The 27,274-nt window shown below is 39.2% G+C and overlaps 1 protein-coding gene and 1 long non-coding RNA gene across 3 annotated transcripts in view; both read right to left on the bottom strand.

The window, feature by feature from the left end:
• LOC145455237 (uncharacterized) overlaps positions 1-9,716 on the bottom strand; it is a 58,193-nt gene extending 48,477 nt beyond the window's left edge. For both annotated transcript variants that reach the window (XR_013920306.1, XM_080333184.1), the window contains exon 1: positions 9,411-9,716. Coding sequence is in view for 1 of the 2 variants with exons in the window: in XM_080333184.1 (XP_080189310.1) it covers positions 9,411-9,424 (14 nt within the window). In the remaining variant the exon portion in view is untranslated. The remainder of the gene's footprint in view (positions 1-9,410) is intronic.
• An 8,467-nt stretch (positions 9,717-18,183) lies between these two features.
• LOC145455202 (uncharacterized) lies at positions 18,184-25,990 on the bottom strand. The gene is made up of 2 exons (XR_013920296.1): positions 25,927-25,990; positions 18,184-18,498 (listed from the first exon to the last, which is right to left on the bottom strand). It is a non-coding gene; the product is annotated as an uncharacterized LOC145455202 (long non-coding RNA).
• Between the last annotated feature and the right edge of the window lie 1,284 nt (positions 25,991-27,274).

The following is a 27,274-nucleotide window of genomic DNA, read 5'->3' as shown; positions in this document are numbered from 1 at the left end:
CGACAGCGCCGCCCTGCCTTGGATTCGCTTTCAATCAAACCAACCGCATACTTGGAAAGATTCGATCATTATCACAGCCTTCAAATTGATCACGGCATCGAAAAGATACATCCATCTTGTTAAGCCAATGTACGCTACAGGGTGGAGACGTTGGAAGCTTTATTCAGATTTGGGTGTTGCTTTGATATATCAGGGTTATCTGAGTAGATGCTCGATCTTTACGAAACTTTGACATTAATGCCATTAGAAAGGACGCAACGGGAGAGAGTAATGACCATATATGCCCGCTTTTATTTCATGATTCAAACGTAGTCAGACTTAAGTTTCACAATTTAGTCTCATTGAAGACCTCGCTGATTCTAGATCTTTATATCGCTGCTCTGTTTAAAGCCAAGTATCTGTTCTGTGTATACTCTACTACAATTAAGTAGCGATATGGATGAAATCTGCATTTTCAACTAACTAGTCGCCGAATCCCTGTATAGCAGTGGTTCCCAACCTTTTTGTCGTCATTCCCCACTTCAGATTTATTACGAATCTTCATTCCCCACTATCCAAAACTATTTGCTTGTTTGAGTGCACACAACCATACTAGTACGTAAGGCAATCGCCAACAGCAGCAACAAAAATGTATTGTGAACCGATTTTGGTAACCCGCAAAATTTGGCGAAAGCGTATTTCACGTCATATCGGTCGTGCTGGATGCGTTTGTGACGTCATCAGTGGTCATTAAGATTTAAAAATTAGTTTTTGTGAACAGTACGCAATATAATTTTTCATACATACATTCCGGGTCAGTTAACTGGTAACGGTAATCGCGCATGTGTCTGCTTAAATATGCACACAGTCCTGTTTATAATGTTTAACAAATGCGTCCATTCCCCACCAGAAACCATTGAATTCCCCACCAGTGGGGAATTCACAACCGATTGGGAACCACTGCTGTATAGTGTATATGACATGGGCTTACAACCTTTTTTGACCGTGGCCCATTTCGCCGTTTGAAAATGTTATGTGGCCCATCTTTTAGCTTTAGCATGTAGTTATAGTCCTGCTCAATGTGTGGTAATCGCCGGCACCGATATGCCTTATTTCTCCATCGACATGAGATGGCGTAAAAAAACGACTAAGGAAATAATTTTGGGCCTCCTTCGAGCTCCCCCCACAATCGGAGGGGTCTAGGATGCCTTTGCCCAGTATAACTTTGTGTACATTATGACCGTCCATTATTCCACGCATTTCGCGAAACACAATGATCAAATTCTCGCATCCACGAACTCAGTTTAAAGCGATTGGGGCTTTCGTTCCACCATGGAGAGGAAACCGTGATAGCGAATCGATTCTGGGTCAGCTTCAAACAATTCTTAGCGTTTGTTTGTTTGTTTGTTTTGGGGTATTCATGGTGTTTGTCGACTGCTATGGTCATTTACACCAGGCCGATATTTTTCATATTTCCGTAACTGCCGACTTATAGCACGGCCCACCTCTAGGCTTTTTGTAAGACACCGCTGACGCGGAAGAGGTGGCGAGGAGGAGAATTCTTAGCGTGATTTCGGTTAACGGAGCACTACAGAGAAGTGGAGACAGAATTTTTATTATGCAAGCAGTGCAGCGTGCGCAATCTGCGCATGTCTTGTACCTCACTTACTGAAGTTGCGATGTCAGAACATTCAACCCAACGATGCAAACAATTCAGGCGAGTGATGCGACTCTTACATTATGTAACCTACAATGATTTCAAGGCCGGACATTTTTAGACCGACACACCAACGATTTATGCACTGCTCCAAATCCTCAATTCAATACGATTCGTTGCCGTGGTTCCGTATACTTCCGCAGAAAGTTAATAGTTGACAATAAATTGCAATTATGACGATGTTTATGTTACAATAATACGACCTGTCGACATACCGTAAATCTACAACAAATGTACTTCAGTCCAAGTTTAATGCATACCCTTTTGTACGGCATACGACGTATAACCCTGCACCTGCAGGAATACTTGGGTACCACAGCATTAATTAAATTATTTTCGTTGCTGTTGGCCGTAAGTTGTCATCATGGGCACAACCGGGATACAAAAGACGCTGTTTTCCCCTCCCATTTTCGATTAGTACATTGTGACTCCATACGTGTCACTACGTCTCATCTGAGTCGGCTAAAAAGCTTGATGCAGCCTCCCTACGTTCGAATATATGTTCTGAGCGAATAACATAACATACACAACTAAACTTTCACTAAATCTACAATTTTCCAAATAGCTCCGGGACCCACCTCAAAATGTCCCTGTTATGTGATATTGTTTGTGTGCTTTGACGAGCTTATTGGAGGTACAGAACTTAAATATACAATTGAATAATATATTCATATTGAAATGAATTCGTACCACCAAATATCGGAGAGAACATTGTCATATTTGTCGATACGGTTTTTGATGTACCATGTTCTATTCAATTCTCTACTAGTTACTGAATATTACCCCTCACGAGTGTTAGCCGAAAATATTCGGGTTTATTCCAATATGTGTAATGTATAAATCAGTTATCAAATAATACTTCCGATCAAAAGCTGTGACTAAACTAATATGGAATTATGTTTTCGAATAATTCATGTCAGTTCGTCATTCAGCACTGTGACCATGACCAGGTTTAGAAACGTGAAATGAAATGATAGTTATCCGAATGTATAATGTGTCTTCACAGTCTCTGGATTATTGCTAAATAACGTAGGCTACATCTGTTTCTGCTATAGCAGATCCCAAGTTTATAGCCTGACTCACTTGACCGGAGCTCGAAGAAATGATTATTCTTGTATTGCGGGGATCACTGAGTGTTTCCATCCGATCTAGGACGTTGATTTGTCGATTGGTAAGCAAATAAACGTTGGATTAAGCCGGCGACGAAGAGTTATATCAGTACAAACACTGTAGTAGTCGGTCGTTAATTCTGATGATTGACAAACTTCACAGGAAGTTCTTATGCGCTTAAACTGTTGCAACAAGGACTGTTTCAACATGCGCTGTAAATCGACTGAAGGAACATATCATATCATGGAATATACATTAATTTCAAGTTTGTTTTAAGGACAATCCACACATCGATGCCGACAGCGACAACATCTTAGCTTACAACCTGCCGCGTTCCAATTTAGTCGTTTCCTACAATTACTTCAGTCATTCGGTGTAGATTTTACAGATTTACACAGACTAAACATCGCTTACCTACGAGATCACTTTACTACACAATTCGATGGAGCGTGTTATACAATCTAGTATTCTACGGAGTTGATAGCAAAACACGATATTCCCTCTCCGTTGTATTTATCGTAGGCTTATGCGGGCATATGACGGATTCTCTACCGCAATGAAATAAAGTTCTTTCCGATTCTGTAGCAGTTGCTGACGATTACGCCTGACGAGTGTTAGCTGAAAATATTCGGGTTTATTTCAATATGAATATACTATTCAGAGTTGTACTGAGTGAATTCCGGACGGGATATAGCAACAGGATTTCCATCATTCATTACATATCGTGCGCGCGGCGTTTCAAAACAACATTTCGTTGCCACTGCTCTGTGACGACATAAGTTGATTAACCCACACATTATTGCACAAATCATATCTTACACATGATAAATCGAGCTTGCCGCACGTTGTTTACATGGATCTCGCACGTTTATTTAATGATTCCTTACTGCAGTCGATTCGCACACATTGATCGAAATTCGATCCTTGGTTACGTAGGCTAGCTCGACCCCATCTCCGCATTTGAGCTTAAAGATCGCGTTATCGGTGAAACCAAATCTTATGTATAAAATGTATTGTAGCCAATCTTGATATAGGCTTATCTTATCGCCAACAGAATGTCATCGCCTTTCTTTCCTCTACCGACGCCAAACTATTGAACTCCCTAAGTCTATGCTTCAGTTCTGTCGTCAGGTAGTTTCTGCTATTCGTAAACCGTGAGAATGATATCACCATCCATCATCCCAACTAACATAGCTTCCGTCACGTAATATAACAGTATTAGCTATTAAACCTTGCCTGCAATTCTTAACAAACTATATCAAATTTATCGCACATTCTCAGTTTCATTTATATTTTATACCGTACCATCTCATCTATGCCGCGCATACTTGGACTACTACAGTGGTTCCCAACCTTTTTCGACTCATCGCCCCCTTTTTAAGCTCAACACCGATCATCGCCCCCCAAATATTGGAAACCGGAAAATGGGCATACAAGCTGTAATCACCGGCGATTGGACTAAAAAAAGGTCATTTCTCCGACTTGACTCCAGAAGGACCGTTACACCACTCGTAACAGCCCCCTCAAAACGTTGGTCTTGGGCCCCATATGGCGATAAACCATAACTTCTGGGGGGCTTCGCCCCTCGTATCCCCTCCCCGATTCCTCTTTACCGCTACTTCTCAGCAAAATTATTTGACTCTTTAGTTAGTCAGCCTAATCCACGTGAAGCGCGAGAAATTTCTATTATCCATGATTGAATCGGTCAATATGATCGGGAGTTGCATATATATTGCTGTCAATTTTTTTATCCTCAGTCCCCTCATATATTCAGATTTACCGGTAGAGCTGAGTGAGGTGTCTTGGAAAATGTAGGGCCCGCAAATAAAAATTAAACAGATTCGGGCGGACCCGTGGGTATAATGACTTCGTTACGTGATGGCGTTTCGTGGCATGTCTGCTATATCAAAAGATATTCAAATCGCCTATACGTCGACGCACACACGATTTCAGATTGGTATTTCTGCGTTGGCAAATAATTTTTCTCTGCGGGATGGCATTTGTCTTGTGGGGTTTTGCTTGCCAGGAAAGGAACATTTGGCGCCAGCCATTTAGGCGCCTATGGACAATTAAACATGTATGTAGGCCTATATATCGTATCTATATTGAAGTCGGTCAGCATAAAGGCATTCCTTTTCCGCCAAGGTTTTCTCGTTCTGGCTCACTTCTCGGAGTCGCATGTTACAAGGCCTGAAATTTCATATGTCTTCCTGCATCATAGCGTGGTAATGGCTGACGCTGAGATGCCCATTTCTATAACTCCTGCGTATTATTACTTGGGGGAAGGGTATCCAATAAGCAAGAAATGTGCCACCATTAAATCGCACGCAGCACGAGAATTTTTTGTAAATGCTGCACAAATTTCTCAAAAAATACACTATAATTTATGTTAATTCAAGAAAAATTTTCGGTTCCCTTCGAGCTCAGGCCCCCATCCCAATTGGGGGTTTGGGGTGCGGCAGTTACTACGGTAAAGGACTCCAATATAACCGTTTCAACGCGTCATCGCCCCCCATCGCCCCCTTCGTCCGTTTTCGCCCCCCTATCGCCCCCTTCGCTATTTTCGCCCCCCTGGACCGCCAAATCGCCCCCTGGGGGGCGATATCGCCCACGTTGGGAACCACTGGACTACTAGATAATTAAACTATTTAGGGCGAAATATCGGTAATCAAATTCAAAAGCAATTTGTGAAATGATTCCGTGCTTTAATTTTAATTCTAATCTCATTCAGGCTCTGTTGTAAATGCTGCAGGAGTACGAGCCAAGCTTGCTCTACAGACATTTATTATACTCATGCTTATGATAATGAACTATGATTTGGTATGAACCGAACTTGAATCTACGTCCAAGTTTTCGCGAATTCAGTAATTGTAATTAATTTGAATTGAAAAAAGAAACTGTGCAGCTATGATTTTAATTTTAATCTAATTTGGTTAAAACTTTGTAGCTATAATTCTACATTTGATCTAGTTTGGTTAAAGTTGTGTAGCTATAATGATTTTAATTCTAGTCTAATTATAAAAAAAAATTGTGTAGCTGCAATTTCACTTATAATCTAATTTTGAAAAGCTGAAAATGGTCAAGTTGTCCGTGAAGTGTTATTTTTTAAATACAAATCTGACAGTTGGTATTATTATATGTAGCACGGTCACGAAATTGTCGATTTCTGAGCGGATGCAGCCGCCTACAAAGCCACAGACCCGTAACTGTAAGCTTAAGATAGGAAAGGTGTATGGAATATTCGGAAGAGCTTTCTGACAAACAAAATCAAGCTCGGAGATTACGAGTGACGTGAGATAACAGTCGATTCCGCCGTACTTTGACAAAGAAATAACCGAAGTTAGCAACGGCCAATTGTCAAACTGATCTTGACACGAGATGACCCCCGCAAGCGTCAGGTATCATTGCTGGATGCGATTACAGGTTTATATGTTATAAGTAGAATTATTCGTGCGGGCAGAAGTAGAGAAGCGTGTCAAAATAAAAGCAGGCAACCCGACGACACCGTCCGCGTTCGGTATAATTGCTATCGCACGACCCTGGGCCACATATGTGTAATGTATCTTTATTGTCTGTAGTGTTATCGTTGACGTTTAGGCGGCTATGTTATTAGTACGCAATAAACTGGAAATCGTGTAAGATTTGGGCAACTATAGAACATTTTCAGATCTTTCAAATTCGATTTGGATTAGAATTACAGCTACACAGTTTTTTACGAATACGGCTAGAATTATAATTATAGTCACACATTATTTTTCCAAATTAGATTAGGATTATACTTCTAGCCACACACTTTTTTTCAAATTCGATTATCATTGGAGCTATAGCCATACACTTTTTCCAAATTAAACTAGAATTAGAATTATAGCTACACACTTTTTTCAAATAAGATTAGAATTAGAATAATAGCTACGCACTTTTTTCCAAATTAAATGAGAATTAGAATTATAGCTACACATTTTTTTCAAATTTGACTAGAATTAGAATTATTGCCCCGCAGTTTTTTTTTCAAATTATACTAGAATTAGAATTATAGCTACACATTTTTTTCAAATTTGACTAAAATTAGAATTATTGCCCCGCATTTTTTTTTTCAAATTATACTAGAATTTGAATTATAGCTGCACAGTTTTTGTTTTAAATTAGAACATAATTACAAATTAAAGTTATAGCTACACACTTTTTTCGAATAAGATTAGAATTAGAATAATAGCTACAATTTTTTCCAAATAAGACTAAAATTATAATTATAAAAACACATTTTTTTCCAACTTGCATTAGAATCGGAATTACAGTCACATAGTTTTTGTCCAAATTAGATTAGAATTAGAATTATAGCTACACAGTTTTTTTCCGAATTAGACTAGAACTATAGCTACACATATTTTTTTCAAATTAGAACAGGATTAGAATTAAAATTAGCCACACAGTATTTCCAAATTAGATTATGACTAGAATTAAAGCTACACTTTTTTTCAAAGTAGATTAGAATTAGAATTGCTAAATTCGTGAAAACCAGATTACAATTATAGTTAGAGCAAAGACTAGGATTGTATTTCCTGCATTTCGCTCTAATTAGTCAGATTATACAACTAAAATTATCTAGTCGACGAAGTCCGTAGGGCCAAATTTGAGCGTATAGAATCTGGATTATATAAAGCAATACCGCACCGTGTGTAGATCGAGTTACTTGACACACTGTATAAGGATGGAAACTAGTAATATTAAGAACTGTACCGTGACGTGCATTCAGACACTTGTAGTATTGATTTCACCATCTGTACTTCGGTCCGCTCGGGCGGTCAAATCGCACCAACCTTTATTGAATTTTGTGATGGTATTACACTTGAATCCGCGGATTTAAGATTTTATGACCACAGATAGGGAGTATAGCAGGGAGTCGCTCAAATTATCTTGCGATTTCTCGAGTAGAAAATATATGAGACCACTTGTGGGAAACGATGGCTAAACTACAGATAACTAACCTATCGTGGATTATAGTTAGTGATCTATGGTCAACACTTGACCTAATGATCAAACAGTGAGTGGATCAAACCAAAACATTAACCTTTTGTCCGCTAACGCATACTTACATGGTATAAGAATATAGTGTTTATCTATAGGCGGGATGCACAAAAATGATTTAGGTGTGTGATGTGTATGTTGCATACTATGGGCAACAGAATCGCCGCTAGGTGCGCTGTGACTAATCGTCATTCGTCACATTCAATAATATGATGCAGTTGTCATAATCCAATAACGTAACACTTGACATTGGATTTATGATAGCAGCTTCTCAGTTAAGTGCTTTTTGACAGACTTGCACTTTTGCCGTGAGCCTTCCTTCATTTAGTGGATTTCTCACGGCCGGTCCCGCTGCGATAAGACGATGAAGCTAGCACGGTGGATTACGGATAGTATGGACTCTGTCATAGTGACGATCTTGGCCGATTTTGAAGAACATTCTTCCCCTAAATCGACAGCATGCTCAAAGGGAGCGTATCAGCCTGTTTCATTGGTCGTTTCCCTTTGATCCGGGCTATTATCCAAGATCTGCAGCTTATTTAATCCCTTCAATTCTCAAAATTGTCTTTGTTGTGACTGCTAAATTCGTATGGATCCCTATCGGATTATCTACAGCGGCGATGCACACTATATTATACGACGTGATTATGCCTCTCATATACGAATGCGCTATATCAACCACAAATGTACACTGTACAGTAATTTGAACAATGTGATACGATTGTTGATATACAATGTTCTTTCCAATTCTCTACTACTTGCCGACGATTACCCCTGACGAGTGCCAGCCGTAAAGATTCGGGTTAATTTCATTATGAATATATACTATTCAATTGGACAATGTTTGTTGCATAATATTGTTAACGAGCCCACAACACGTAACCTGTCTTTTTATAATAAAATCAGATCTATTTTGGATATGCAACAACGCCTGGGCCCACCGGGTCATTATTTTGGGATCTATTAACCACAACTGTTGCCGGTGTGTCTTAAAAGGTCTTTCGTCTTGTTATCTCACACTTCAATGAAAATTTATTGGTATATCTATTCCCACGTGTTTGGCTGTCTCTGTGTTGTTGCGTCCGACAATATACAATGCCAATTCTGCCATTCGGTAGTACATACGATGATATCAGCAATTTCCACTTGAAAACTTAATACTGAGAACTGAATAAGCTATAGCTCAACTCTTGAAAAGAATTAACATTTAGAATCTTCTACAAAATTTGTTTCGAAGAGGTTCTGGGATGCACAGAACTTTAATATACAATTGAATAACATATTCGTATTGAAATAAACCCGAATATGTTCGTTTGACACGATTATTGATACTCAATGTTCTTTACAATTCTCTACTAGTTGCTGACAATCACCCCTGCTGAAGCCCTGACGAGTGTCCGTCCAAAATATTCTGGTTTATTTCAATATGAATATATTATTCAAAATTTATTTTCTGATTCAGGAAAACTATAACATCACCAACGCTACTGATATACGCGTATACACCGTAGAGTATCGTAGTACCATTTGAAATATTCAGAAGTAATAACTGGTTTAAAATCGTGAAATTAATACTCACAGAAATTTCCGCATATCTGTCGATTCGCCGACACCTGCCAGACGTCAAGTCGCTCTTTCCGCTGTTCTACCTTCGGTTAATCACAAAATGCATTTGTTTCCAGTAATAATCGTTTCTTTGGCTACTAACGGCGGGAGTTTTCTTAGTTTCCAGCGACCCCCAGCATCAGTCAGATCTTTCGCCCGGAATCGACCACTAATTTTCCGCTGCCTAAATGTTCAGCGTCGGGCTAGCTGGTGTCCTGTGAAATAACATCGACAAACACTGTACTTTTGCAGTTTTTTCCGTAGTTTTTCAAAGCAATGACCCTGTGAGAGCTTAGCAGCCCTCAAATAGCCTGCATATTCAATTCGTAATTCCTGTATACTGTAAAATCAGACTTGCAGCCCGTACCTATCAAACTAACACATGAGACCCATCGCATCGCCAACGATTTTCGCAGGCAATCCGTAGATACCGATATCTGCCTCTCTTTCTTGTCTCGCCCAAGGCTGAGAGAGAACATAACAAACAAACTAAACTTAATAAATAACTTGGTTTCTTTGGTTATCTCACCGCTATCCCCACTTTCAAGTCACTACACGCTCGGGGGGAAATAGAAAGAAAGAAAGGCCACTATCTTTATGTGAATAAGTGGGAAAGTAGTGAATCGAATAGAAGAAAATCATATACGGAAAATCTAACCTGTTAAGGCGTGTCTCGTTGGGCTGTATCTTAAATTCACAAATTCCAAAGCGATTCAGTTAAGATGTTATCACAATATCATGCATATCCCGTTTAAGTCACCCCATTATCGCAATTGTAAGTGATGCGATTTTAGCATGAATTGCAGTTGGATTATTATACAATCGAATAGTATATTCATATTGAAATGAACCTGAATTAAATGTACTTTACAATTATCTACTGATTGCCGACGATTACCCCCGACGAGGGTCAGCCAAAAATATTCGGGTTCATTTCAATATGAATATACTATTCAATTGTATTTTGACGTTCTGTATCTCCAAAAAGCTCTTCAAGTTGAATTAAATATCAGGAGAACAACGACACGGACTTTTCTAACATTCTATGACACTTATTATTAACATTTTCCCAGCGCATTTGTTGCGTGCATTCAATTCGCCTCACCGTATCCATCCATGATATGAAAATGTGATCGTAACGCTATTTTCTAGCCCATGTTATTCACCCATATCCATATCACGAGACAACGTGACTCCTGGATGACTTAACCAGAAACTCACTCTCCAAGACGCGTCTGAAAAAGGTTAACTAGTAAGATAACTATAGTTCCTGGTATACTTGTTTTACGAAACATGACAGACACTAGCAATTTTTATAAAGACAGTTACGACATCTTCCAAATTTATTCTTGATGAGGTGATATCTTTAAATAGAATTCCGATGTTTTCCATGTTTTAGGTATAATTATGCTTTATTTCCGATGAAGTCGTCTTGTAAATCGCTAAAGTTTACTGTTAGACATCGTATTATAATGTCAATTGTAATCCGTTGGAGTGTCCTGACTTAAAGCTTTGAATATCTCCTTTATCGGATCCTTATCGACATCCTTTTATGCTCTCTCAAATTATCGATTTATCCCTTGAAATCCGGACCTTTGATCTATTGTACCGTATCCCTGAACCTATAGCATTTGATCAGTGAGTATGAGACCGTAAAAGACTGCCCCTTTGTATTTGAAAACTCGTGTCACTTGGAAATTTGATGAATACAGTAGCTTCATCAAGGAGTTGAACTATACAACTCTACATGGTCACAGATAGACTAATTATAGCAAAATGGCGGTGATCAAGTTCGAATCTAAATTGCGATATCTTTCTTTGCTCTAATTGTAATTTAATTTGTGAAATGTTTCAATGCTGTCATTTTAATTCTGCTCTAATTTCTGGTTTACTGTCCTTTTATTATCTTCTTATACCTTTCATTCAGTGCGCATGCCTTCTTTTTTACATCGCCTAGGCCAGGTGGGTGTCTGATTTCGAAGGCTACTCCAAGTCGTTTCGACCCCTTCCTATCTTTCATTGTATCGCAGTCTTCTGGTGTCTTGAAGTGATGGAATTTGTAGCAATAAATTGAATCCAATTGCTACTGTAGAACTCCGTATAGTGCGAAACTAGGCAAGCTTGCTGTACAGACATTTGCCATTCTCATGCCCATAAGAATGAAATCTGATTTGATATGAACGGAACTTATTCGTTTTCGCGAATTCATTGATTCTAATTCTAATCTGATTCGGAAAAAATGTATAGCTATAATTCCAATTTTAATCTAATTTGGAAATAACTGTGTAGCTACAAATCTAATTTTAATCTAAATTGGAAATAAATGTAGCTATAATTCTAATTCTAATTCTAATTCTAGTCTAATTTGGAAGAACTGTGTAGCTGTAATTCTAATTTTTATCTAAATAAGAAATAACTGTGTAGCTATAATTCTTATTATAATTATAATTTTTAATTCTAATCTAATTTTAGAAGAATTGTGTAGCTGTGTTTCTAATTTTAATCGAAATTGGAAGTAACTGTGAAGCTTCAGTTCTAATTTGATCTAATTTGGAAATAACTTTGTAGCTATAATGGTAGTTCCAATCTAATTTGGAAAAACCGAAAATTTTCTGTTTGTGCAATTCTGGTCACATCGGATATACAGAACCCAGGAAAATTAGACATTGATTGGAATTCCTCGCCCGTTAAGTATATGGAACAGGTGTGTAGTCCTGCGATAATATTACATCACCACAAATGTCGCCAAACGCGAGTGTTTTTTTCGCTATGACGACGTTGAGCAATATGTATACTGTCTTATTGGTTGGCCATGATTTTAAAATGACATTTGGGTCGCATATCTTCGCTCTACGTGATTTCAAGTTGTCTTCACGTAACACTATATTGGTTAGAGTTGATATGATTGTTTATATACAATGTTCTTTACAATTGTCTACTATAGTTGCTGACGATTACCCCTGACGAGTGTCAGTCGAAAATATTCTTGGTCCTGAGTTCGTTTTTAAGACTTACAATGTTGCCTTACAGTTTGCCAAATTGGTGATTAAAATGTCTGTGAATAAGGAAAGGACGTAGTTTATTTTTGTCCTTGATCTTTTTTTGCGGCATATACACCGACTAATGATATAGGCATACATACACACGATCTGTGAATAAGCTTGTTATAGTGCCGTTATAACTATTGATAAGGGACACACGAAAAGTTAGTTAAAATGTAATATTGCAATAAATGAAGTCTTGATAGCAGTATCGAGATTCATGACTTGAAAATGCTTCTGTTTATCGATTCTACAGTATAATTCCAGTCTGTCATTCTATGATATAATCATAGATTGGAGTCAATGCGTTATAGTAGATTCTCAAATGCCATTACTACAACATGACAATAAGGATAGAATATTCGCGCCCATGTAAGCCATGAGCATGAGCACTGAACACTGAACAGACATACAATCAAATAGTTACATAGTACATGCACTAAGTATATACATACACGTGCCATGCAGATGTCCGGTTAGCGAGCTGATGGAACATATAATATCTGCAACCGGAAGGCAAATCTGTTTACATAGGTGCTGAGCCAATATGTCAATGCCACGATAGCGTTATCTGCAGATTCGTTATCGCGTAACTCACGTCGTAGCATCGTTTGGAGTCCACCGACTCTGCTGTCTCTTCACTGTTCAGAGTAATTTTCATGGGAGTATACAGCGGCAAATGGTGCCACTAATAGCGTTTTTACACTGGATTCAGTGTATTTTAACTCGAACTAGTGTCCTAGTCAATTGTGTATCAAAAAATTGCAAATGTAGTGTTTTTTTACATTCATGCATTCAAACGAGAATGCTATTTTGATGCGCTTTACGTGATCCATAATCGTAAGCATTGTCGTTAATATCCGTGTACCTGTACACTTAATCGTCTCGCACAAGAACAGCGTTATAGGTAAATGCATTGCTGTCGCTTATTTCCATCAGTGGCAGATTGTGCAAATGCTGAGATGAAACCCATGATTGTCGACACCTTTTAGTACATATACAATCGCGATACGTAGTCTATGAACACTGGACACAGTAGTAAATGATACGCGTAAAACGTGATAAATTCGTAGTTTGCTAAGTCTTCACGTAACGTAATCGTGTTAATCGATGCATTCCCCTCATAATTTATGATTTATGGAATAGTTTCGGCCTATATCTAGTGTTATTTAACTGTCAAGTCTAGCGTTTTTTTTTTTCACGAAGCTCGAGTGGCAGCACTGTTCGGGGATACACACATTCAACTCCTATTCAGATAATGGTATTTTGCCGCTTGAACAATACACGATTCGGAAATGAGACTAAAGCAGCTGTAGGGTAACGTTGCAATGTTACTGGCGCGGAGGTCAAAGGTAGAAGTCATTTAGGTACACAACCTATTGCATACTGTACTGTAAATACCAAACAATTGAAACGTGACTATAACCACGAGGTTTATATAGGCTACTTGCCATCTGATCCAGCGTAAGCGGTGTCTTGCATAATGCTTACCAGTTGAGTGGGCCGTGCTACAAGTCGGCAGATCAGGAATCATTGTAAGGATATTGACATGGTGTAAAATGACTCATGTATGGTCGAAACACCATTGATCCAAAAAACAACAACGTCACGGATGATGAAGTTGCATTAATTTTACCTGGGATTGCATCTGTATGAAACTATATTTCCAATGCGACTTTTGTTACGAACGGGCAGACTTGGACAACTAGGCAACTATAATTAGACTAGTTATAGCGAAATGCTGATAATCTAATTCTAATCTAATTTGTGAAACGTTTGTCTTCTCTCATTTGATATTTTAGTTTAATTTCCGTTTTTCTTGAATATGCTACAGGATAACTGTATAGCTCGAAACGAGCTTGAAAAAAAATGTGTATCTATAATTCTAGTTCTAGTCTAATTTAGAAACAAGGTGTAGCTATAATAGCAATTCTAATCTAATTTGAAAAAAAATAGCTGTGTAGCTATAATTATAATTCTAATCGTATTCGAAAAAAGGTGTACAGACATTTGCCATTGCTTATGAGGACGATTTTATTTGAACTGAACAATAGATTTTTGCTGTGTTTCTTTATAATTCGGTATTAATTCTATTCCCAAATTTTTGCGAGTTCAGCAATTCTGATTGTGATCTAATTTGAAAAAAAACGGCGTAGCTATAATTGTAATCCTATTTAGAAAACCTGAATATTTCGTAGTTTCCCAAATTCGAACCAGGGAAGTTAGAGTGGGATGCAGAAAGCAGGCCAACAAGGCTTACGTGTACAGTACATTGTACAAAGAACACGTTCGCACTGTTTTTTTGACGTATCCTACCACGATTCAGGACACTCGATACTCAAATATAATCAATTAATCACGCAAACATATCAACAGACACTTGAGTTGTTTCTGTCCGATTCTGGAAGGCGCGCGTCTTTCTCTACATAGACCCGACCGCGGATCTTCAGTCTTGTCAAATTCGAAGCCTCTACCTTTGATGTCTTTCAGCAAGTGTGGCCGATACGTATCAAATGACGCGCTAGATCTGCTCTGAAACTTGGGCGGCCCACAAAAGTTTGGTAGAATTCCCAGATTGGGAGATACTCCGAACAAGGTGACTCATTTGCAACGGGGTGATGTTGAAAGGATGTACTGTACAATTGTACACATTGTACACGCCGACGATGAATTGGTTATTGATAGACAGTGCGCATTGGAATCTTCAGGACTGAAATTGACGAGGCAAACGAAATCTTACGTATCAAGTATATTGGATTTCCTCTCAACGAGAGTGTACAAAATCGTGACCGAAATCAAAATTTTATGCTGGTAACGGCATCATAATTATTCAAATGTAATGAAAATATACAATTGAATGATATGCAGTACTCATGATGAAATAAACCCGAATATTTAGGTGACTCTCGTCGGGGGTAATCGTCAGCAACTAGACTTGGAAGAGAAAACGGCTCACACGACCAGAGAAAGTATCCATTCATATAGGCGTTGGATTGAAGAAGAATTATTCGAACCATTGCAACTACAGACGAATATACGCACAAAAAGTATGATCGTTAACGACGTTAACACGCCCCTGGGAATCCCTTCGTTTTAAACAGCGCGACCGCAATAATTCATCAAATATAGTATATACTGAACAGGGGTTGCATTTACTCAGGCCAATTGTTGGTTCTCCGGAGCCATGGTCCGCATACACGAGTTGGCGATGAATTGGGAAATGGGGATAAGCTGCTGTAGTATCAGGCGATACTATAGTATCGAAATGCCATACACACACCTACCCTCCTAACTTTTACAGATCCTTATTGCTGGTTCGGTCAATATTTTATTAAATACCCTCTAATAACTTCATCCGTTATCTCTGTTGGATGTAAAATCCTGTTGTCCGATACACGCTAGGCTATATTTGTACACCGTACGCGTCTTTCATCTGCGGTGGTCGCAAAACCACGCGTGTATTTTACTCCTAACGTATCGGCAATAAAGGGCTTCGTACGGCAAACACTGTCCCCGTTAGTGCAAACAAATGGCGCGTCGGATCATCCCACGACATAGCTGTTCAGCATGGCATCAGACCTACAGGCCTACTTTAAGAATCGAAGTTTTAGTTCTCGGGTTAATATTGGATAACCTGATGTTTACATTTAGGTATTCGATCAACTTTACCGCCCTTTGTGTACCTGTGTTCAAGTCTCATAACATAACAGGAACTTGCCGACTGGGTATATGTACACTTCAATGCCGTTTTGAATGTTATGTTTTCTTAGGCTAACGGGTGTTGGACTGCTGGCTACTGCCCGTGCTGTTATTTATGATATCTTTATGTTGCAAACAACCACTGCTATTAAACGCAATTGCAATTTACAAATCTAACATCATAGCACGCAATGAGCCGTCGTGGATTGGATATGGTGAGAAACTTCATCTCGACGGATCATGTGACGTAAATGAAATTACCACGTTCTCAATATACTCGACTGTGCCGTGTCAATCGTAACCAACAGAATCTTCTTTCCGCTACTACTACTGCCTGTACTACGTAAAGACAAATTTCACTACGACTACGTACGCAGAACCAGTACTAATTCGCAATACTACTACAAGTTTCCGCCATCGCTAATGTAAAATGAAGACTGCTGAAACATGAATACTATAATTCCTAGTCCAGCGTTATGCAGTATAATTGAGAATCGATTGTATTCATTCAACGCTAATATGGTTGGTATGAATATTCCTTCAAGTTCACATGCACGGCGAAAACGATTACGCATCGCGTGAAGACTCGGACAAGTACATAGTCTAGTTTTATTATTAGAATAGTTAAGCAAACTGCCAGTAATTTAATTCAAATGTAAATTGATAAATGTTTCTTTGCTGTAATTCAAATTCTATTATAATTTGTGAAATGTGTCTATGCTCTAATTCAGGGCCGGCCAACCCGTGGCCCGCGAGTTAATTTTAGAAAATAGTAATATTAACAAATACGGATTGCTTAGATTGTGAACTTGCATGGCCAACCAAAAATTTGATTAGTCTAGCCGCACCACTTGGTATGTGACGACTAAATGATCAGTTCCGACGCATTGGCAGATCCATGGGCCAGTCAAATTTTGGTCAATCTTCGTACATTACAATAATGCAGAATATTCTGCGATATATTTATCTAAAGTAAAAATTTTCTTCCTGCTTCCCGCAATATGTTGCCACTCGATTTCTTGCTTTTTATATTGTTACCCCCCCCCCCTTGAAAATGAAGAACGCCCAATGTACTAGATCAGTGGTTCCCGACCTTTTTCGACTCATCGCCTCCTTTTCAAGCTCAACTCCGATCATCGCCCCCCCCCCCCCAGATTTTGTGACCCGAAAAATCGGTATAGGCCTACAATCTGTAATCATCGGCGGGTTGACTAGAAAAAAAAAGGTCATATCTCCGACTTGACTCCAATATAGCCGTTTTATCGCGTCATCGCCCCCCTATCGCCCCCTTCGCTATTTTCGCCCCCTGTCGCCTCCTTTGTCCATATTCGGCCCCCTATCGCCCCCTTCGTCATTTTCGCCCCCCTAGGCCGCCAAATCGCCCCCTGGGGGGGCGATACCGCTCACGTTGGGAACCACTGTACTAGATTAAGTCTAATTATAACCGCAATTACGAGAGAAAGTGTCGTCCAACATGCGACCTTGCGTTTGCGCTCGCATAGAGACTGTCAACGATGAATCATAGGCATTAAATGATTGACGGATGTTGGCCGAAGCTTTCGATATCGATATGTCCGGGCGCCGAATAGTCCAGTTCTTGCAAACTGAGCCCAGGAACATACAGCAGACCCGCAATATACTCAAGTAACAAAATTATTGACCTATAAACTTTGAAAAAATTTCGCGCGGCTATTGGCCCGCGCGATGGTTCGTCAATGAAATGCGGCCCTTTGGCCGAAAAGGTAGGCCACCCCTGCTCTAATTGAAATTCCAATCTAATTACTGGTTTTCCAAAAATGCTACAGGAGAACTCTGCCGTGCGAAACTAGCCAGGCTTGCTGTACAGACATTTGCCGTTATCGTGCTTATGATAACGAACTATGATTTGATATGAACTGAGCTTTGATTCAATGCCCAAGTTTTCGCGAATTCAGTAATTCTAATCTAAGTTGGAACAAAACTGTGTATCTATATTTCCGATTCTAATCTAATTTCGTAACATCTTGATAAGACTGCGATGTGTATTTAAACTCGTAAACGAAATTTATTGATGGTTCCAGAAAAGCAATTCGACGCATACGCTAATCTCAGATTGATTGGACCGTCGTTTCGGCAGACAGCGAAGAGGGGATTTTATAATCGCATGGGAGCGCGACAGCGATATTCAATAAAGTAAATCATCACTTGAAAATTATAAGTGTGCCCGAGACGCCCTTGAAACGGTTTCCGGGCGCGTCTAGTGCTTCAGGTGAACACGCGCTTCTGGTTTAGTCTTCCAACTTCAAATGTCACATCCTCGGTCGCTACTGTTTCTTTTACGCCCTGCAAAGAAGTGAGAGTGAGACGCGACGCTCCGCAAATTCCAGGCATTGATGTAATATTTCGCTTATGAAATTTGAGCGGGAATGTATGCGATGCGGCATGTGTTTGAGCTGCCCAAGCCGTAACATATTAACGGCGTGGCTATATACTATATGCAAGGTTGGGCTGGGTGCAATGAAGGTTTAATTTACTACCATTCTATGTTACGAATTCCTAGAGACAATGGAAATGCAGCGCGTAGAATTACAACCATAGCAGTATCAAACAGCAATACCCAGAGCGCTTCATTTTGTCACATGTAGGCCTGGACAACTAGATAATTCTAGTTGTGGATTAGACTAATTAAAGCGAGATGTAGGCGGTGTAATTCTAATCTAATTTGTGGTTTTCCCGTAAATGCTGCAAGAGAGCTGTATAGTGCGAAGCGCGTCAAGCTTGCTGTACAGACATATGAGAATTCGAAAATTCGAAAATTCGAAAATTCCAATTCTAATCTAATTCGGTAAACACGGTGTAGCTATCATTATAATTTTAATCTGATTTGCAAATCACGGTGTAACTATAACTGTAATTATAATCTAATTTGGACTCACATTAATGTGGCTTTGTTCACCTAACAATCACAAATGTAACTTGACACGATGTAAGCCGAATGCATTTACTATTTCTATACATTTTACGAAATTATATTCCTACTCCGAACCCTTATGATATTAACAGTGTTTGTCGACGGCGTGGAGCACGGTAGCGTACCCATTTCGCAGAAACAGAACGACCCAGTTGGAGTGATTTGTCCAAAGCCTTGAGTGAATGTAATGGGGTATCAATACCGCTTTATCAAAAGTAGCTGTGACCCAGATATTCTTCGGCGCGGACACACGCAGAAAGTTTTGAAACCATTACGAGTATCGATTCTTTACCCATCATTACATGGGCCGGTGAAAAATCAAAATAGCTCGTCACACAGTGATATGGGAATGATTGAAGAGAGTTTTACATGGCGGTTATTTGTGAAGTATTTAGATCATGAATGTAGCGGTATATGCGTTGTTTTGGTGTTCCCAATTACGCATCGATTTGTTCGTTTCATCATTTCAATACATCAAAATATTCTGACGTTAAATGAGAGACAGGAAATAGCCCAACCGGCATTGTACACTGTGCAGCAGTACGCGTATTACTATGATTCGTATCTGCCCTGTATTTGCAGTTAAGTCTCCAGTAAATGTGTTCAGTTAGTGAATTCAGTTAGCGAATTTAATCAACGCAACACACCACAAGATTGCGATCAAATGAAAAGATAGCACGGAATAGAAACGATTCGGAGAAATCTTTCAATGAACACCTGGCATCGACTCCACGCAAAACCGGAATAGCTATCTCTCTCACAAAACAAATGCGTACATATTTGAATCTTTTTGAAGAGATTCTTGGAGGTACAGAGATCCAATATACGATTGAATAGATATTCATATTGAGATGAACCAGAATATTTTCGGCTGACACTCGTCAGTGGCAATTGTTAGCAACTAGTAGAGAAATGCAAAGAACACTTTACATCAACAATCGTATTTTTATGTTAAATACAACCATACTAAGATTGAGCAAAATAATTTTACCTCGCAACAACTACCAAGCTACTATTATACGGCCTAGTCACGGTATTGTTGACGTATCTGTTACGTCAGGTATTTACGTCGGCGAACAGCTGCGAAGACAAAACAAGGAGTGTGTAAATTGGCATACGGGCACTGCAAGCGATCTATTATATAGCAAAATATCCTAATTATGAAATAGTGGGATGGAAGTTTACTGCAGTCATACTAGTTCAAATGGACATGCGAAATTCACACTCTGCGACTTCAAAACAAGAATGCAAACTTTTAATGTGCTTGCATAATTAAACGGACAAGACGCACAATGATATACTATGTGTTGAAAGCCCCTAATAATAAACCTCGCTCACCCGACAACTACATATCACAAGTCTGTAAATCGTCGTTGAACTATGAACCTGTCTGGGTCGTGATTAGGATCGAAAGTATAGTGATTCAAGTCGAAAAGTGGTTATTTTTCGCTGTGAAATCGTCGGAAAAGTACAATCGCTTCTATCGACTAGCCTTTTGTAATTGGTGACTAAATTTGACTAGACATTATTATTACGTATTGATCATCATGAGCCGAACACTCGAACCCTTGTTTTTCTCGAATTAAAGGCCGTAATTATGACGATAGGCGGATTACTCGAATTTCAAGTGCAATGCGGTGAATTCGGCGTGGAAGAATGATTCGTCAGCCGATTAGTAGCAGTTTGTAAAGGGCTCTATACATCCTCGAATGAAATAGACATGGCCTCATGCTGCGTGCTGTTATTGACAATTGACGTAAGTTCACCATCAAGTAGATATATTCTGAAAAAGACCTTGCTGATTTTGCTGCCACAGAATAAAATTGGTTTATGGCTTTATCCCGAATATACAAACACATTCTTTAACTGAGGAACTATTGTTCGCATACTAGCAAGCAATGCAATCATTTGACCTAATTATGTTCAACTGATTCAATACAATGTAACAATGACCTTGGCAGACAAGACCGTATACAGGTGAAAATCGCTATGTTCATTATGAACCGTAATAAAATATATATATATGAAATTAAAACCTGTGGAATAATAAGCTCAATATTCTATTGTGAGAAGCAATAACAATTTTAAGAGTCTGTTGGAGGTACAGAACTTCAATATACAATTGAATAGTATATTCGGGTTTACTTCAATATGAATCCACTATTCAATATAAATTTTGCAGCGTGTCGTTTGCAAATAAGCTTGAACACAATATAAAATCAATATCTCTATCTCAATTGTGTGTATATATAATTATATATAGCTTTTTCATCGATTATATTGCATCTGGTTTGCTATGGTATGTCTGCATTTACGCCCAGGTCCATTACAAATTCGATAATGCCGACTGCTAGCACGGACCCGAAGACAAACCTTCAACATTTCAGCGCTTATTCCATCGAGATATGATAGTCCAGTTCCTGTATTGAATATTCTTTCTCATAGGTATATTCTCTGATGAGATATTTGTGGTATTTGATGTTTTGAAGACAAGCTTTGTATTCTTGACCATTTCCATCAGTCAAAAATGATACATGCACTTGGGCACGCGTGCAAAATTGACTTAAACTCCTTAAGTACCAATTGTGATCATTCATAATCAGTAATAACTCGTACATTTATTAATTAGGTTTGCAATATTTCATGATATTAGGATGTTACACGGAACAATGAAGATATAGGAAAGTATCCAAAATTTGAAATCGATCCTTGTCGAAATATTGTCTTCAAAGGCAATTAGGATGTTTGCAACAACAAGAAAATTTTACATCAAAACAGACTTCAATAAACTGCAACTTTTCTCATGAGACGAAATCAAAATTGGCAATTGCGGAAGAGATTGTAATCATTGCTAATTCATCATATCGAGTCAAATTAGAGACATATTTGTTTACGCACATTGCCTGTAGCGTACGATGCGCAAATTTGATTTCGTGCAGAGCATGTTTCGCGATGAAAACTTGACGTTCCGCTGAAAACACTGCAGGAGCAAAAATTCTATATGCAATTGAGTAATATATTCATATTGAAATAAACCCGAACATTTTCGTGTCGGCAATCGGTGAAAGAAATGTGAACTCAATAAAGCTTTTTTCATGTTGTTTTCCGTTGGTAAACAGCAGTAAACAGTTGTTCATATTGAGATGAATTCCAGATGGCTTCGGACAGTGCTGGTTCTTAACCTGTGCGTCACGGAACCATTTGGAAAAACATTAAGTCGATAAAATAGAATAGTTTTATTTGCCTTTATCCGGCAATTCTGTATATATTTCTAAATTTGCGTATTAATTGATGGAAACACAAAATACTGTATCACCATCCAAATGAAAACCTTCCTAACCAATTTTCAGCCAATTAGCACTGTCTGCTCACATGTTATTACGAAACCACGAAGACAAGACGGGCGTCAGCCGAAAATATTCGGGTTGATTTCAATATGAACACGCTAAGGCCATACATCCAGTCATTGGCAAACGTTTGTTGGATAATCCTGTTTACGCGAAAAATTATCGGGGCGACAGATTTCGTGTTGTCGGGATAAGCCGTTCACACTTTCATTTGGGTGCGTTGGAGTGGACTTTTATCAAAATTCGCAAACCAAGTCTATGCTTGCTGGAGCTTGTATGCCATCTAAAATAGTACATTGAGATTACACGCTCTATCCGCCTAGATTTCCAACTTTCCAACTTTGCGTTTCGGAAATTGCCCTCTGTTGGGGTTTCCTTGAACGTCAACGTATCACTGAATGATTACCGTGAAAAACATAATACCTGCGAGTATACATTGACTATTTTGGTTCCTTTCGTGGAAGTCGCGGATAATTGTGGGTGAGCGTTACGTGAAGTCTGGTTTTGGTCTGTCTCGCGGCCGAGATCAGTCATGAGAAACAGCCGCGACGAGAAATATTCCTAGATAATTGGAATCTCGTCGAAATATCTTGAGTTCTTGATCAAAGAAATTGCTGTGATGACAAAATAATTCTCCTACGACCATTACTAAATGTGCAATACACTGATTGTTACAATCACGCCATATCTTTGCTTGCGATTGGCTGGCGCTTAATGTTCGACGGAAAACGTCAATGCATGTGTTGATAGTACAACCCATTATGGATACACGATGTTCCAATAGATTTCGTGCTAACATATGCTGGCTTGAGCAAGAAAAGGAATATGACGATATGACATGATGAGTTGAATAGATATTGCCGACTTATGATAGAAATAAAATGAGCCATCGATTAATGGGGTCAGCAACACGCGGTCCGCGAGATGATTTGAGATTTCGGAAGAACTCTTAAAAACGCATTCTGACATGCTGAAATTGATTTCGGGTTAAGATATTGTTGCTATTGTCAAAAACAAACTATTCTCTATTCTCTTGTCCAAAAACATCTCTATTCCTCACCATAGATGTTACCGCTTACGGCAATAACATTCCATGGAGGAAGAATTTGCAGATATGAAGAGCCTTGCTTGACGTGTAACGGCCCAGACACTGCCAAGAAAGCGACTCGGGGCATCCGCACAAGATCAATCTATTCGAGAAGATAGTTTTCCAGCGAATACCGTGTCTAGCTAACCCCAATATCAATTCTTTAGTCGCTGGAAAGTGTTGTCAGGTATCTTGAGCGGCTCATAGTTCAAAAAGTGATGATACCTTTTTGTTGTATTTGTATTTATTTTATAAAATATTATTCGTTTTGTGGAAACTATACCCGTCGCCCATGTTAGAGAGCACAGCGTTGTACTGACGTAAAGTTTTAAAGCGGTGTGGACTATTTTGTCTCGACATTGTATTCTTGCGGCCTGCGTCCTCTACGAATTTTGAAAAATGGCCCGCGAGCCGTTTCGAGCTGGCGATTCCTGTTATAGATACTATTCCGATTCCAATGTATGTCAAATTTCCGGTATTCACCCTGAGTACCGGCAATACCCGATTTATCTTCCCCCGTTACGGCTCTACACACTATTCCTTCACTCTTCATATCCACCTGTTACTCTTTAACTCTCATAATGAGATGCAAACCTAATGGCAATCTTTTGAAATGCTATAAAAGACTGGCCATAAAACAACTTCCAAATTCAAGTGCCGTGACATAGATCTATCTATACCTCTATATAATGTGCATCGTAAAGCTTCGTACTGTTTCAGTACGGTATCGTTAAATTAGAATCGCTATGCGTTGAGACTTATTCGATTCGACAAGCTTTAATATGCCCAAATCTTTATTGCCGATATGTTCTGCTGGGGTCGTTAAAAGTGACGTGTTTATGGACCAAGTTCATGGCTTGATTTGATCTCATATATGACCGGTTTGCCATAAATCAATCTGCGCTTGGCGAATCGTAGAAGTCTGGATCATATGCTTTGCCCGCGTCTCAAATGGTCATGGTCATCCTGGAATAGAATGCGTGTGATTACTGTCGTGATGCCAACACCCTTCCGATTCTAGCCAAATGTGAGCTGTAAATGAATTTGAGATAAATGAACAACTGGACATAGAAATGCTGTTTACCGTTACCTCATTATTCACATTGTGTTGAGAAACTGCTGGCAGCATGGGCCAACTGGAAGCCGAAACAGATCAGATACTCAAACAAAGGCGGTAAATTATTCCTTAGGGCTAAATGTGCCAGGTCGTAGCCGTGTGTATCAATAAGTTTATATTCCAATCGAACAGACAAATAACCTAGTAATTATAGTACATAATTATGTAATTGAAGTCATATTTGGTGATGCGATTGTTAATAAACAATGTTCTTTCCAATTCTATGCTAGTTGCTGACGATTACCCCTGACGAGTGTCAGCCGATAATATTCGTGTTCATTTCAATATCAATATATTATTGAAGTTCTGTACCTCCAAGAAGCTCTTCACATAATTACATATATCTAATCCACATATCTTGATACCACATAATCGTGTCGTCCCAGCCAATGCAGATCGATGTCAATTGAGCAAAGAATGATTTATTTTTCTTAAAGGATGCATAAATCCGTATTTGCCAAATTCCGCAGCACAAATTATCGAGTAAGTACCCGCACGGCGGTATATACCGATAAATGCGTGTGGTCGTTGTTGGGAGTTGTCAAAATTGTATTTAACCATGCCTGATGGAAATACAATCTATATCAACTCCATGCAGTATGTTCCATTCGATATCATTATCATACATTGCATATTCAAACAACGCCAAAGTCTGACAAGCTTGTATTCTATGCATTTGGCCAGACAGAAAACAGAACACATAGGAATATCTTGTGTATTACTCAGGATTAAAACTTGGCATTTATGGATTACTGCATTAGGACTAACGTCATACGCGGTTGGTTCGATGCCTCGTGCTATCGTTTTTCGAAGACGAATGAGGAGTGTGGTTTAGCAGACGTTTGGGACCCACTCAAAATAATAATAATGAATATCAGGGTTACAAAAGTAGCATATTTTCAAAACTACCGTTGCGATATTGTCGATCTTTCACGCTATCTTGAAAGGCTGACGACATTGACAAGTGAATAAATGTGCCATCCATCCATGTAACTATCCGTATTTGGAGTCGGTGTACTGTTGCAATTGCGAAGTCCCGTTCGGTTGTCTCAAATTTATGTTACATTGTGACACGTCAGTTACGTGGGTCTATGAAATAATTATAGTTCATACACCTGCCAACTTCACGCTGGATTCATAATATAGTAACTCAATTTATGCCGACATCATTGAGCATCGGCAACAATAATTTTAACTTGAATAATAGCTGCTCCGTATTATAAAAAGGGTTGCAAATATTGGTTCTTACCTGAAACGGGTTCCCGTGACCTAACTTATACATACCACCTGACCTTCCAAGCGAAATGTCACATGTGTTCTGTACGGTATGTTCATAACGGGATAGGAGTTACGGGGCGTTGTGTTTGCACAGTAAAGCCGCGGATGTTACCTTGAAAATAAGTTTTGAATGTAAAAATTGGTATAAACTTTCCACTCAATCGCGTACTTTTTGGAAATCTAGTAGTAAAAGAAATTTTCACGTTTTTCGTCACTTGAGGAATCTTGTCGTGATTTCTTACCAGCACACGCGTTTTTGTGAATGCTTTGGTTATTTGGTCCGGTTACACCAGGATCCCAGAAATTATGTAAGGACGGCGTCTTTGTAAAGGGCGTTACTTTTGGCTGACGCAGTCTAGTCATGTCTGTCATATATTGTACTTTGTGGATGCCTCAAACTTCGTGGGAGTTGTGTCTGGTAAAGAGATAGATACATTAATTTCTTTCACATGATGTAACCATACTGTGGCATTCCCGTCCGACATCATACTCGTAACAGTGCGATTTTATTACATGACCTAAAGAGATATGTGTCACTTACACTGCCCAACTTTATGATGCCTGATGTAGTTTATCTGTGTCTTATAAGGTAATGTCTGTGGTCAAGCACGTAAGACGGCGGTGAACGGTTTCGGAGAGATTTCTCTTGCTGGAAATATGTAGACGCGCTGACGTAATCGACTGCGGAACTCGGGAGTAACGGTAAACAAAAACATATCTGCCGATATGTTAGTAATTAGTCACAAAATATTGACTTGGCAAGAACAACTCACGGCCAGGTTAAAGATGATTCGTGATATTTTAGTAGGTCTAGGCAAAATCCAATGCTTGTCCGATTCGATGCCTTGATGACTCCAGTTCTAGTACGATCGTCATGGCATTTCACTTAGATCAGTGGTTCTCAACCTTTTTTGACTCGCGCCCCCCTTAGAGATGGTCAAAAAAATCGCGCCCCCTGCCCCCCCCCCTTGCATTTATCGTCATGCCAAAAAGAGCACATCATCTAATACAGAGGTGGGCAACGTTTTTGATGATCATGGCCGCATTTCGATTACTTATGTACGGGGTAGCGTAAGGCCGCATTCCAGGGCATAGCCGCAATGAACGATCTGGACACAAAATTCCTATGGTAAACTGTCCATATCCATTCCCGGTGAACTCCGGACTATTCTACTTTTCACAATGGCCTATTGTATGCAACGAAATCGCGAGTGGCAATGTTATGAATAGTTGCCGGGAGGTGCATATTGTCGCGCGGAGCGCGAAAATTTTTCAGGGCTGCGAACGAATTGTTATTTCTTGCCAATTCTCATTCCGGC

This window comes from Botryllus schlosseri, chromosome 14 (assembly GCF_051294905.1).
Source record: "Botryllus schlosseri isolate E-star chromosome 14, Bs_hap1, whole genome shotgun sequence".
NCBI classification, from domain to species: domain Eukaryota; kingdom Metazoa; phylum Chordata; class Ascidiacea; order Stolidobranchia; family Styelidae; genus Botryllus; species Botryllus schlosseri.
Note: the sequence above shows the minus strand (reverse complement) of the source record. Positions and strands in the feature narration are given on the sequence as shown.